This window comes from Cetorhinus maximus, chromosome 14 (genome assembly GCF_964194155.1).
Source record: "Cetorhinus maximus chromosome 14, sCetMax3.hap1.1, whole genome shotgun sequence".
NCBI lineage: Eukaryota > Metazoa > Chordata > Chondrichthyes > Lamniformes > Cetorhinidae > Cetorhinus > Cetorhinus maximus.
The window spans coordinates 70,376,662-70,392,219 of NC_135892.1; the positions used below are offsets into that span (position 1 = coordinate 70,376,662).

The 15,558-nt window shown below is 42.0% G+C and overlaps 1 protein-coding gene across 3 annotated transcripts in view; it reads right to left on the reverse strand.

Annotated features, from left to right (window-relative positions):
• LOC144689724 (tyrosine-protein phosphatase non-receptor type 14-like) overlaps positions 1 to 15,558 on the reverse strand; it is a 283,673-nt gene that overhangs the window by 40,094 nt on the left and 228,021 nt on the right. For all 3 annotated transcript variants that reach the window (XM_078557065.1, XM_078557062.1, XM_078557063.1), the window contains one exon: positions 11,669 to 11,751. In XM_078557065.1, coding sequence (XP_078413191.1) covers positions 11,669 to 11,751 — 83 coding nt within the window. The remainder of the gene's footprint in view (positions 1 to 11,668; positions 11,752 to 15,558) is intronic.

The following is a 15,558-nucleotide window of genomic DNA, read 5'->3' on the forward strand; positions in this document are numbered from 1 at the left end:
GTAGTTTCATGATCACCATTACTGAAACTTTTTTTTATTCCAGATTTATTTAATTAAATGAATTCAAATTTTCCAGCTGCTTTGGTAAGATTTGAACTCATGGCTCCAGATCATTAGAACAGGCCTCTGAATTAGTAGCCTAATAACATAACCACTATACTACTCTACCCTTGCATTAAAGTAGAACCTTTAGACATCATGCTTCAATATCCTTTCTCAACCAGCCTGTGCAGAGTAACCCTTGTATTGGTGAACAATACAACATTTAAAAAAAAACAACAAAACATCCACCATGGACAAATCAGCCATTTTCACATTGTTCCTATTCTGCAGATCCTTTCCTTGTACAAATGTCTTAAAATATGAAATTGCTTTAACAAGTCATGGCAAATGTTATAAATATGAAATCATACAGCTTTAACAACACCAATAGTTTTTTTTATTCTTTCACGGGATGTGGGCTTCGCTGGCTGGGCCAGCATTTATTGCCCATCCCTAGTTGTCCTTGAGGAGGTGGTGGTGAGCTGACTTCTTGAACTGCTGCAGTCCATGTGGTGTAGGTACACCCACAGTGCTGTCAAGAAGGGAGTTCCAGGATTTTGACCCAGTGACAGTGAAGGAACAGCGATAAATTTCCAAGTCAGGATGATGAGTGACTTGTAAATGGACTGATAATGTTTATTATCAGGTTCTAAGATAGGTTATTTGAGTAAGCTGCACCAAAAAAAACCCCTAGGTTTTTATTCAAAGATTTTACAAAAATGATTGAAATAGAATCCATATGACCCAAGCCACCCTGGAAGTGCCATTTGGCAATTGTAGTTAACCTTGTATCAAAACCAAAGCATTGAACCATTATCACATATCAATAAAACAAGAATGCAAAAAATTAATGCACAGAGCTAGAGTCAAAGAAAGTTTAGTACTATGAGGACGGCTTGAATTCTCAAAATTGATGTCTATGTCATGTTGTACCTGTTAAACCTCCCCTTGTTTTATGCTCGAAAGTGCTAAGGAACCGAAAGTGACTAAGGAATCCAGAATCTGAAGCCCTGATTTTAACCAATACTGCCCAGCAAGATCAAATAGATTTAGGTTGGCAGCCAATTTATATCCACTTCACTTTACACTTCATTTGGTTTGAATCTAGCTCCCTTTTGGCTTTAAGACTCTTTAGTTACTAATATATATCTTAAATATATCAATCCAAGAAAAATAAAACTCAGAAAAAACATGCTTTTAGTGATGTTAAATCTGAACACAAGGAACAGTTAAACGAACGGCAATTTAGGAACGTGGAAGGAATGCTTACATGTAGGCAGAGAGAGTGGGAAATTTCTTCTTATCATCATATTGAATATTAGAACCAGGACTGAAAGCAAGAATACTTTCTGATTAACTGTGTCCTTATGTGGGTTCTTTCTCAGTAACCAAAAATAATTAAGATATTGAGTATGAAAAGGATACAAGAACAATGAATCAAGTGATGTACAGTTCAGATACGTGCAAACACACAAAACCTGGCTTGTCATATCAAGCTCAAACATAAAATCCATGTTAGTCAGGTGGAATAAATTTCTAAATGATCTGTTCAATGAAAATGATTGCTTTAAAGGATTGGATTCACAGATAACACATGGACTTTTAACAATGTGCGAGATACTCAGTAGAAGCCTTTGTTATCAAGATAGAGATTATGGGTTGGATTTTCATCCTCAAGGTCAGTAGCAGGATCAGCTTGCCCGCCTCTGGAGAAAGTGGCTTCAAAGATGGGGTTTTTTGTTCCCGGGGGAAGCGGAGTCGGGGGGTGGGGGGAGGAGGGTGAGAGCTGCAGTTGGGCCAACGGCCTGGAAAAAAGTTTGGAGGTAGCCACAGGGGCTGCCAGGTGTGGAGGCAAGCTGTTTAAAAGGCCCGTATCTTTGCTCTGGGACTTCATCCCTGTTATAATAAAAACAGAAAGGCCTTCCAGCGCTCATCCCCCCCACACAGTATCCATGCCACCTCATGCCCTCCACACACCCCCATGGCCCCTGCATTTCATGTCCAGGTATGCCATTCCAATTTGCCCTTTGGTCCCTCATGCCCCAATGCCAAGATATGTCACCTCCATGCCCATTCATCCACTATGCACTGTACAGAACCAATGAATCCTGTAGTGACAATGGGATGTATAAAAAGGATTTTAAAAAAAGCCATTGATAACTTTCCACTTTCTTAAAAAATAGCTCCTTTTCACTACAGGCCACCAAAAGTGTCAATCATCCAGATACTTCAAAGTATCAATAGCAGAAGCTGCAAGCACTCAAAACCTCTGTCTTGTGTAAATAAACATTGTGCAGTTGACAACAATCAAAAAGCCAGAGCTGTTAATCAAGCAATGTTTTCCGTGGGGCTCAGGTGTTTCAGTATTGTAATGGATATTGCGTTCTCAGCCAGTATTGAAACACCTACGCCCCTGGGATAACATTACGTATGAACATACAAACATGGAGGAGTAGGCCACTCGGCCCCTCAAGCCTGCGCCACCATTCAATAAGATCATGGCTGATCTAATTGTAACTTCCCACCTAGCCCTGACAACATTTCACCCACTTGTTCTACCGAGCTCTGCCTTCAAAATATTCAAAGACCCTGCTTTCACTGCCTTTTGAGGAAGAGAGTTCCAAAGATTCATGGCCCTCAGAGAAAAAGCTTCTCCTCATCTCTGTCTTAAACAAGCGACCCCTTATTTTTTAACCACAACCCCTAGTTCTAGATTATCCCACATGAGGAAACATCCTCTCCATACCCACTCTGTCAAAAGCCCTCAGGATCTTAAAGGTTTCAATCAGGTCACCTCCTACTCCTCTAAACTCCAGTGGATACAAGCCTAACCTGTCCAACCTTTCCTCATAAGACAACCCACCCATTTCTGATATTAGTCTAGTAAACTTTCTCTGAACTGCTTCCAACACATTTACAACCTTCCTGAAATAAGGAGACTAATACTGTACATAGTACTCCAGATGTGGTCTCAAAAGGCACTCTTAAAAGGCACTCTTGATAATCGGAATGCTGGAATCAGGTCCCATCTGCCATTTTTAAAGATCTGCAGAGTCTCCCCATGTTTAAAGGAATGCAGAGCCTCCCCAGCTCTGTGAAAATCCAGCTCTATCTGTTCAGCTATTTCCTTGGCCCTGCTGTCCAACTGAAGCATACTCTACCTACTTTTGTATTCATTGCCCCTCACAATAAACAATAACATTTTACTAGCTTTCCTAATTAACTGCTGTACCTGCATACTAGCCTTTTGTGATTCATGCACTTGGATACCCAGGTGCCTCTGAATCTCAGAGCTCTGCAATATCTCACTATTTAGATAATATGCTTCTTTTTTATTCTTCCTGCCAAAATGGACAATTTCATATTTGCCCACATTATACTCTATGTGCCAGATCTTTGCCTACTCACTTAATCTATCTATGTTGCTTTGAGCCTTCTTACGTCCTTTTCACAATTTACTTACTTACCTATCTTCGTGTCGCTCTGGCTTTCTGATCTATGCTGTCAAATTCAAATGTTTATTTACGCAAGGTAAGGAGGTTTCACGTGCTTGCAGTTTCTGCTATTGATACTTTAAAGGATATGGTTGATTGACACTTTTATTGGTCTGTAATAAAAGGGAGCTTTTTTTTTTAAAGGAAGTGGAAGATATCAATGGATGACTTTTAAAAAAATTGTTTTTAACAAATCCCGTCACTATTGAATTCATCGGTTCTATACAGTGCTTAGTGGGTGAACGGGGAAGTGCCATAACTTGGCATGAGGTGCATGAAGGTGGGTGGGGGTAACCTTGGCATGGGGGCATGACGGGCCATAGGGCTAGGTGGGGAGCATATCTTGGCATCGGGGAACATGAGGAGGACCTTTTGAACTTATCTTTCAAAAGGTCCCCTCGTGCAGACTATGGTTCACAACAACTCTGCAGTGCCACGAACCATGACTCTTTTAAAAGCTGGTGCAAATCCACGATAATTTCTAAGAACTAGGACATGCCTTTCCCCGCAATGGAGCTAGCCAGGTCAGGAGTGCAGGGTACAGGCTCGCGACCCAAACCGTACCCTTAAAAGGCACTCTTGATAATCGGAATGCTGGAATCAGGTCCCATCTGCCATTTTTAAAGATCTGCAGAGTCTCCCCATTTTTAAAGGAATGCAGAGCCTCCCCAGCTCTGTGAAAATCCAGCTCTATCTGTTCAGCTATTTTCTTGGCCCTGCTGCCTTAGTCCTCAAACTCCTGAACTTATCTAGTTTCTCTCTCATCTCCTCTGTGCCCTCTCCAAGCTCATTCTGTCTGTGACATCCACCTCTTATTTCCTTGACCCCATTCCCATTAAACTACTGACCACCCAAATTCCCTTCCTGGCCCTGTGCTGGCTGACTTGTAAATGGCTCGCTCTCCTCAGACATTGTCCCATCCCCTTCTAAAACCACCACTGCCCCCCCAACTTAAAAAATTACTCTTAATCCCTCTGCCTTTGCCAGCTGAACACCCATCTCCAACCTACCATGTCTCTCCAAAATCCTGAACATTTTGACACCTCCAAAAGCCATTCTCATTGCTTCTTAATTTCCTGTTTGACTCTCTCAATCACCTTTTAACTGCCCCAAAGCACCAAAATAGTTTAACCAAAGTAATGAATGGCAGTCTCTGCAACAATGACATTTAACAACTGTGTGCCAGGTTTCCCAGAAACCCAGCAGCCGAAAGGAGACGGGAGTTGCCAGATCCAGCAGGTAAGTGCTTCTAAAGCACTGCTTGTGGGCCAGGAGGAGCAGGAATGCTTCCCCTGTGCCACGCTCCACCCCTCCGAAGTTTATCTACCATAATCTGCCTCCTTCCCCTCAATCCAACACACAATCTACTTCCCACCTGCTGCAATTTCCCCCTGCCTCCTCTCCAATCTCTGGCTATGGCCTTCTACCACAGGCCATTCTTTCAATTTGGCCATTTACCAGGTGGGAAGCAAGTAATAAAATGAGATCCAGCCATTAAATTCAGCATGTCCTCCACGTTCCCTGGCAGCCAAAAGTCACACCTCCTTCCTCCATGCCAATATCAGGCCATTTACTCCATAGCTCTCATGACTGGCTTTCTTCCACCTGCTGTTGCCTTCAGCTCATCCATATCCTATTTTGCACCAAATTGGCCTATCGTCCATCCTCGTTGACCTACATGTTTCCTAGTTTATCAATGACTCAACATTAAAATTCTAATCCTTGTGTTCAATATCTCCAAGGCCCTGCCCTTCCCTATCTCTGTAACTTCCTTCATCCCAACAAATATTCCCCTCAAGTTTCTTGTTCCTCTCACTTTGGCCTCGTGAAATTCCTTCACCCTCCCTTTGCCCTACCATTGGGATTCTCTTCCTAAGTTCCTGTGCCTTCATCTCACTTTACTTAAGACCCTCCCTTAAAAACCCAATGCTTGCCCTTCTCATATCTTTCTTTACCTTGGCATCCATTTTTTGATTTGCCTCTGTGAAACGCTCTGGAATGTTTTTCTATATTACAAAAACGCGTACACACACAAATATCAGCTAAAATGTTAAATAAGTTATTGAGGTTCCAACATGAAGGAGCTACTGAGCCATACTGTGCAATGGAGCTAAATATCGCCAAGATACTAGGGTAATCGTATTACTTTGTTCAACTTAGCCATGTAATGCTGCTCTAAGGTACGAATATGGAGTGCAAGGATGCAGGACAATTATCTACACGAGCCTGGGTTCCTGACTTGGCAAAACTTGTAGTGAAATCTCCATCAAGTTGCTTTCAAATTGTCTCTTGACCTGCGGCATACTTCTCAGCTGTCACTTTTTAATCAGGATGTCAAACTTAAACATTACTTCTGAGAAAAACATCAGTTGTGTGCAAGATATCCAAGCTTGTAAAATCAATTGACCTTATTTACTTTATCTGAGAAGCTAAGGCGAGGAAATGTATTCCTGCCACAAGTACTGAGACAAACTCAATTCCTTGAACAGAATGTAGATTCAGTTCTGTCAGGGAAAGTGAGGACTGTTCAGCCTCTCTATCTGCCAAACTCCAGATTATCATGTTGCAGCTGCTTTTCCCAAAATTATTCATTATTTCAAGAACAACAGTCAAAATCCACAGAATGTGCAACAAAGTAAGTGAATTGTGATCTGCTTTAACTGTTTAATTATTAAATGAGTGCATGATTCCCGATCAACAAGAGTGGTTAATATGTATTTTGCCAAACTGAAGTTAGTGCTTGGTCTCTATAATGTAAATCCATCCCTCTTTATTTCTAATTTAATTTCAATAGTAACTTAACATTTGTCATGTCGCTTATTTGAGACACAGCTGTTAAAAATTTTAAATAATCCTGTTATCTTCAGTCTACTGTACTCAAATAAAAACAAGGGACAGGAATTTCACCTCCACATGGAGGTGAGTGGATGTGAAATTTCAGTTTGCCAGCACCATCCTGCCCGAGTGTGGGGTCAGGGTTGGAAGATTACCTGCCCATGAGCAGTGGGCAGCCAAATAGGTTGAGTAAATAGCCTATTAAGGTCGATTGTCAGAGGCTGAAATTTTTCAGTCAGCCTGTGGGCCCCTAAGGCTTCAGGAACTAGACAATCCAGCTGGAGGTGGCATCACAGTGGCAGACTGGGAGGGATGGGAGCTCCAAGCAGAATTTGAGGCCCTTCCCACCAGCCTGGCCACAGCTTTGGCCACAAGAACTCCCCCTCCACAATGGTGGCCCAGCTGCTGAGGCTATTTTTAAATTTAAAACTTGTAAAAGCTGCATAGAGGGCTCATTGAGGGGGAGGCACGTGCTCTCTCTCTCTCACACACAAATCGCAGGCTCTAGCTCCTTCCAAGCGCCTTCAAGAGCCTGCCTACCATCTTTAATTGGACAGCGAGTCTGCTCTCCGGCTACTAATTGGCCAATTCGGGGCAAATCACTGCCAGGTGACTGTTTCCCCGACTCAAAAAACCTAAAATCCTGATCCAGGGAATCTCTCAATAAGCTTTTAAATTTTCGTGCAGCTGTACCTCAGGAGTATATCAGTCAGTCAATTATGGGGATGGTGAATAACTCTGGAAATTTAAAATCCTTTCCAGTATATTACACATCCAATTACTTTAATCCAGACCACCTTCTCTTTCTTTGGTCATACGTTTTAGGGCATAACAACATAGCTCTGGTAGAGACAATTGAAAAGGCAGTCAAGTTTGATCCTGGCAGCAGGGAGCATTGAAGTTAAGGACATTATATACATGGATAGAGAGATTTCTATTAACCAAGAACACTGTTTGGTTTTCACAAAAACAATGGTTATAATCACAGATATGGCCCCCAAAGTAAGAGAACAACTTAAGCAAAGCAATTAAAATGAATAGTCTAATACACTCTCCATCAATCCCAAGAAACAACACATTGAATATTTGTACCACCATGCATTCCACTTTATAAATGATAGGAATAGATTAACAGTAAGCTTGCAGTGGAAAATTCATTAGGAAAACATGATATGTTCATTCTTCATTGTCAGTAGTTTGGGACTATACAATGAGGGAAGAATTTCCCCAATAGGAAAACAAAAGGACAGAATTTAATCAGAAGACACAGGTCCTGCCAGCAAGCCCAGAAGTCGTCAAGATTCCCAAGTGGGTGGGAAGGGAAAGTGACATGCGGGGCCTGTACAATTACATGGCTGGGACAGGCCCTTTTCCGTTCCTGCCTCTCCAACAATGGTGTCTCTGATGCCTGCAGACACCTCCCAAGGCGCTGCTCCTCTACTGCTCATGCATCCAGCAATAAGGGGATTTATAATCTCCATGAATTTGATTTAAATCCTTTCACTGGCTGCTGACCCTAGATTTAAAGTGCCAATGTATGCCCCTCAACCTGTTCCCTCTGACCTATGCCCCTCCGATCTGTACCATTAGCCCTAATCCCTCTGATCTATGCCCCTCAGACTGTACCATTAGCTCTAATCCCTCTGATCTATGCCCCTCAGACTGTACCATTAGCTCTAATCCCTCTGAACTCTGCCCCACAGACTCTACCATTAGCCGCTCCTAACCGCTCCGATTTATGCAAATTCCACTGTCCTCCATGGAAGACAGCTGCAAAATGGCTGACCTATCACTTCTGAGAAACACATCTCTTCAACACTGCCTGCTTAGTGGTCAGGTATCTGGCAGACCGTGATCCCCACAAATATCTCTTAACTGGCTCCTTGACAATCAATTGGCTTCCTGCCATGTTGATGCAGCTTCACCGCCTTACCACCTTCTTGCCAGCTGTTTAATTTGGTTGTTCGGTTTTGCCAGTGGGATTTTTGACTCGCCCACTCCCACACGTTTCTATTGTTAGGATCTCCGTAGAGACCGTTAACTTTTAAAGAAAAATTCAACCAAGTTATTAATTGAAAAGACCATGCAACAGGATATCACTTTTAAAACAAAAGATCTTTACTATGTAAGAGGCAAACAAAGCAATAAGTACTAAACACTGGGCAGAATTTTACATTCTCCTGCTGGTGGGTTTGTAGGTGCAAATGGGGTGAGGGGGCCTAAAACTCTTAGGACGGCCTTTCCCTCTCGCTACTGCCCCTGCCCAAATTGAAACCCTTAAGTGGCCAATTAATGACCACTTAAGAACTGTTTCCCATCCAGCCTTTTCAGGCTAGTGGGAGGAGTTATGGGGAAGCCTGAAATGTTACCCTGTTCAGGCCTCGTGTGTGAAGGGGTGGGGATGTGCCTCCATCAACTGCCTCCTTGCAACATCAGGCACTGCCTCAAAAGGTCTAGCTCCTGGGGGCACTCCCTCCTCCTCTGGCCTCTCCACCAACATCTCCCAACACCACACTTCCGGGCTTCACCTCCCCTGCTTCCCTGAGACTCCTACATATATCTGGCCCTGGACTCCTGTAACTTGGGGCAGAATCTTCGGATCGGCGAGCGAAGGCGGGCCCTGCTCGTCCATGCGTAAAATGACACGCGGTGACGTTGGGCGTGTGTCCCAATGTTACCACGCGTCATTTAAATATTCAGTTTGGCGGGCACGCACCGGAGTTGGTTGCGCGCCCGCCAAACTGTCAAAGGCCTATTAATGTCATTTAAAAACTAACTACAGTAATTAACTGAGCTGCCCGTCCAACCTTAAGGTTGGTGGGCAGGCAAAGAGCCCAGGTGGCCTTCGCATTTATCATGAAGCCTCATCCACGGGTGGGATGAGGTTTCACGAAGGTTTTAAAACATTAATAGAAATTTTTAATAAAATTCTTAGACATGTCCCAGCTCATGTGACACTGTTGCATGAGGGGACATGTCTTTAAATTTTGTTTTCCTTTATTAAAATTTTTTAAAAATCAAAGTAATCTCCCTGAGGCAGCTCAGTGCTCTGTGCCTCAGGGGGATTTCTGCAGAAAGAGAGCAGGCCCCGACTCAGCCTACTCCCCCCACCCACACAGGGAGCGCACAGCACTTCTGGGTGTGCGTCACGCTGGGCAGGCCTTAATTGGCCCGCCCACATAAAATGGCGGCAGGCAGCGATCAGCTGCGCGTCTGTCCACGCCTGCCCAAGCCCCTTCCCTACAGGGAGAAAATTCTCCCCTTAGACTCTGGGGACTGCTTATGGTCCCAGTCCTGTCCACTGCAGCTTCTGACGCTGCTGGGACTAGTGAGCTATCAGCCAGTCAGATTGGCCTGTAGATCCCGGAGGTGGAACTTCCTCCTGAGTGAGGGGCGGAGGTCCCATCTGCAGTGAATTAACAGTTGTTGGAATGTTAAATGGCTGCAGGGCAGTCAGTATCAGCACAGTGTGTTTGCTGCTGACTTCTTGGGTGGCGAGAAGGGAAACACTGCCATCCTAAAAATCCTGACCACTATCTTAGGTTATCAATTATAGTTTAAAATAAAAATAAATCTTATACTTTAAAACTGAATTACTCAACTGAACCTTCCCCTTTCCATTCTGACTTTCCCCCCAGAAAGTCTTTGGTTACTTATCAGGCTCTTGAAAGTTCTTCACTTCTTGGGACCAGTTTCAAAGTTTTCCACATCTATCTTTTAAGGTTTGAGATTCCTTAGGCTTTCCTTCTAATAGTACTCAGGGAATCCCTTTCAAATTTTCTTCAACACCCTCACAGTTATGAATTATTCAGCTCAGGCACGGATCTTTCTGCATTCTTGCTTATTGATTCCACCTCAGAATTACCCTTGATTTCTGATTGACCTTTGCTTCTGGTCTACAGCTGCTTTACAGCTCTCGGCAGATTCTCTCTCTGCCTGTCTCAGAATTGGTTCCAAGCTCCAATTGTCTGCTTCAGCTGCTTTTAAAATGGTTCTGTCCAGAATCCATAGCTTAAAAAAAAACTTCCAAAAGGCCCAACCCAGTTCGACCCTGGACCATTTATCTCTGTGGTAACAGTGAACATCGGGGATATCCAATAGGTGTTTACATTAATTAACTTTTAGCTAAATAAGCCAATCTTTTTGATCCCGAGGTCTGCATGAACAATTCACCTATTTAATAAAGCAGGACAATGCATCTAAGTTACAGTGGCTTAGATCTTCGCTGTGTTGTGGAGACTCCATGGCTTACCCAAAATGGCGCTGGGAACCCGGATTCAGAAGTCCTGCCCCCATTTCTGACTGATCTTATCTCTGATAGGAGTACAGGGGCAGCACATGATTCACAGATGGGGGAAACCCAAACCCAGCAGGGCCATTTGAACTCGTTGCTGAATTCCTCCGAGATGCATCAAGCCCGCACCTGCCCTATCCACCCAAACACCACCCCCCCAACACCCCGGAACAAAGATCCCGCCATTTGGGGCACTTTTTCCCCAAGTGGGTGCGGCAAGCTGGAGAATTTCCTGACTCTATGCACCCACCTTGGGAGTGGGAATCCAGGCCACCGTCTCCAGCTAAATGAGCCCTTTTGCCATTTTACAGCCTGTACACCTTCTGTACTGCAAAAGATGCTGTGGTACTGTGAAACACAGGTCACCCTTTAAACTACCATTATTTGAGATGGTCTGGCAATTTCTAACCTTCAGGAGGTCCAGTTACCTTGCATTTAAAAAATATGATTCCCAAAACTAACAGTTATACGTCCAAAACATGAGTCCTGAAATTAGACATTTTTGTGACACTATGCTACCTCCCACTTCAGCGCATTGCAATAAATTCTGCCCACGGCTTTTAGCAAATAGAGAATAAATTCTTCCCTTGGTAGCTCTTCAGTTAACTTCTGCTTATTCAAAAATGTCAATGGACCTGCAAGAGATCTTCCTAATAGGCTCCCTCATCCAAGAAAAAAGCCAGTACTTTGTTAGAGATTTTTTTTTTAAAACCTCAACATGTTGCAACTCAAGTTTGTGTGAAGTAATGAAAACTTGAAAAACAATAGAAATGCATAACATTCAAGTGCGGAAAAGTATTTCTTTAAAAAAAAAGCAATAACGAGATATCCTTTATAAAGAAGAAGCTGAGAGCTAAATCTTAGAAACCCTTAGGTTTTTCACACTTTTGATTCTGCCACCTTTCCTAGAGAACAATCTAATTGAAAGCAATTCCACAGTCAGACAAATAATCTTGGTGGTTTTGGTGTACGTGGAATAAAGTGTAATGCTCAGAATACTCACTCTGTGCAGATTTTATTCTGTTTATAAAACTTATGTCTTGCTGTGAACAACCGTGATATGTATTTTGCCATTTCAATATCATCCTAAGAAGAGTAAAGAAAAAAAAATCACATGTACATAAACTGTATAATACCTGTAATAATGGATTTCTTAACTGAAATGAAGAACATACTAGTACTTTTTCATCATAAGGTTTCAGTGCACATAATACCGCAATCACAGTGAACTGTTAGGTGGAGTTTTATTGCACACTTAGGGTTGCATTTTCTTGACTAAACTGAGGGAACATGAGGTTTTGCAGCCTACTACCAAACATTTGCCCTTAGAACAACTCTTCTTCCCTCTCTCAGCAGGAATTTTGGCCAACCAACCTTTAAATTACTTCTGGGACAGACTTGGGAATCCACATTGCCTTTGCGCTACTGTACCACTGATGTCAAATATTGTCAGAAAAGGAGCAGTGGTATGTACTCAGTGGGGGAGTTAGGATGCAAGGGGCTATAGGAATCTTGCTGCTGGCCGTGCTGGAAGGAGAGGACATCAAAGTAGCCACCTCTCCCTCTCTTCTGCCCCCACTGCTGCACCAACAGTCTCAGCAGCTTATTCAGAGCCATCTTAAAAATGTTAAATAAAACTCTTATTGCACCTCTACTTCCTTTTATGGTGCCCCTTCCCCTTTCTAGCAACGTAACAAGTTTTCTTTGCTGTCAATGGCAAATTCCCTACCGTGTGGCAGTGATCCTGCTGAGAATCTGCCCTGCATCACAATGAGATCTGATGCATCCACATTGATACTTGACTCAGGAAAATGGATTGGGTTCACGGCTAAGTGAAAGCGATGGGCACACCTGCCCTGTAGGGAAATTTCAGCCCTTAAGGTGTTGCCCTTAAGGTGTTATATCACACCTTATAGACGAGACAGCACATAATCCTTTATAGGGTAGATTTATTGGTCCCAGGTCCCCACGAATGGAGGCTGAAAACTATGGCGGGTATGCTCATGATAGAGCCAGCATTAATAGATTCTTGGCCAATTTATAGTATTAGTATTTAATTTTATCAGCATTGCATATGGTAATGAAAACCACAGCAGCATTTTCACTTAAACATTTAACTCTGCAGACACCCAAACTAGACTTTAACTTAAAGTCTATCTGGAAGGCAAAGTAGCATTTTTTACTTTAGCAAATACAATTACTCAATCAAAAACAAAATGTATTCAAAAGAACCAGCACACAGGATAAGGTTGTGTTGCACCTGCCAATGCAACAAACAGTATAATCTATAATGTATATTACTGTAAAATAAAAAACTTTAAGTATCAAATTAGAGAGACATGTCATCTTCTGTCATGTGCAAGAGGTGCAGTCATATTTTCTCAAGAATTACCAGTGATACAAAGTATCCCAAATATATTGCCTAACAACTTTTTAAATCACAATGGTGTTCTCTTAATGACATTGCATACTTCCAAAACAATATAAGACGTACCAGTAATGCAACCAGCTATTTCCCCCTCCCCTCCCACCGAGTTGTTCTGCCAGCTCCATATTGGCCTGGGATAAATGGTGTTTCACTCTGCTTATGAATGGAATTGGCTTTACGTTGATACAAAAGCCTTAGTTTTAAACTGCCAGCATTAACATGTTTAAATTGAATGGGTGAAAATAATACTGATTGGAAAATCTAGTCTAAATTGTGTTTCATAAGTGATGTCAATGAGTATTCGTGTTTGGTAAACAAGTTTATATGTACTAAATGGCTATCATCTTATGCTCCTCTGAGTGTTACAGACATTCAAATGTTTCGAGTTGTAAAAAGGGTTGCCATCCTTTTGGATGCCATGCTTATACTTGTTACCTTCCAGAGCAGCCTGCCACCTGGCTTAATAAAACTACTGTAAAAAGAATTGGAAATGGTTCAACAGACAAGTATGACTTTGGGTTGGGAAAATATACAAGAAGATTGGTTACTGAAAAGAAATTAGATAACAATGAAAGTTAATAGTTTAAACAGCCATTTCTTGTTCCTCTGTTCTTCTGCCATTATAAATAAGAAATTGACTTAAAACACAACTGAAGTTTTCAGTTCCTGGCTTCTCTTTGACTTTTTTTTAAATACCTTCCTGTGAAACAGCCGTTAGTACTGCCCAATCATGATAGAGCACTAATAATGGCAAGCCAATCTTTTAGCCAGAGAGTGCAACGAAAGTTCAGCCGCTCACCTCATGTAAATATTCAACAGAAAATCAATAAATGTAAAATCTCTTGATTTACAAATAGTGATTGGCCAGATCCTGGTACATATTTAATGATACAAATACACACAGTTAATTAATATAAACAGAGATACAAAAATTCAAATGGGTATTATTATAGTATGGGTTATCTATAACATAGTTTTATTATGCCCAAAGAAACTTATCCTGATATTTATGTTCTAATGTTAATTTGTTAAAGAGAAGGGAGGTTTGTATAAGAAAAGCAAAATGAGGACTTGTTAAAAAAATTGCAGGTATTTGTAATTTGAAAAAGGTGAAACAAGTAGCAATATATTGCAATGAATCAAGCAGATTTGTGCATGAAGAATTATTTGACTCTTGCTTTAGCCTACAGCCTCTAGTGTGGTGTCATCACCATAAGCTTAATGCAAGCAACCTATTAGGAAGCACTACCTCTAGTGGTGGCTTTCCTCACACTGCTAAGGTGCAGTCACATTTGCTGGCTGCAGGTAGACCACACAATCCCTTCTGTTTACATTCTCATATTAATGTTGGTAAGAAAGGCTGAAGAAAACACACTGGTGAGTTCATGTCTCTTTGAAAGGTACATAGCTGAAAAGGCAGCTCCTGACAAGGAACAGAGATTTTAAAATATCTCTGTTCAATCTGACACAACAGGGATTTCAGTTAGACATGTCACCCTTTGAAGTTAGAAAAGTATCTGGAGTTCTGGAGACTGTTCTATTAACAATAGCATGCAAAATGGTGATTATCAATTTAATGTAGAAGTGGAACACCAAAAATGGCCGATGATTAGTAATCGGGAATGGAAACCCAAAACAGACACTGCTTGAAATTGGGCAACTCACCAAATAGTATCACAGAATAATATCATTATATCATAAAATCATCCAAAACAAAATGAATTGTAGCTTGGAAAAAATTGGTTAATAAGTGAGTGCCAAAGCTAGCAAATTGTGTTTGACTAACTTGATTAATTTCTTTAATGAAGGAATGGAGAGGATCCATCATAAGGTCAGAAGTGGGATGTTCACTGGTGATTGCACAGCTTTCAATTCCATTTGCAACTATACAGATACTGAAGCAGTACCTGCATGCAACAAGACCTGAAGAACCTTCAGGCTTGGACTGATAAGTGACAAGTAATGTTCGCAGCACACAAGTGACCATCTGCACCAAGAGATAATCTAACCATCTCTCCATGACATTCAACAGCACCATTGCTGAACATCTGGGGGTCAGTACTGGTCTGAAACTTAACTGGCCAGCCACATAAATGCTGTCAGAGCAGGTCAGAAGCTAGGTATTCTGGAGAGTTTAACTCACTTCCTTACTCCAAAAAACCTTTCCAGCATCTACAAATCACAAGTCAGGAGTCTTAAGGAATACACTCCACTTTCCTAGTGGCATGCAGCTCCAACAATGTTCAAGAAGCTGAACCCCATACAGAACAAAGCAACCTGCATAATTGACACCCCAGCAACCGCCCTAAACGTCACTCCCTCCACCACCATTGCATCTTAAACTACAGTGTCTCCAATCTATAAAATGCACTGCAGCAACTCTCCAAAGTTTCTTCAACAACACCTTCCAAACCTGTAACCTAAGAATGATAAAGCATAGGTGGCCATTTGGCCTATAGCGCCTG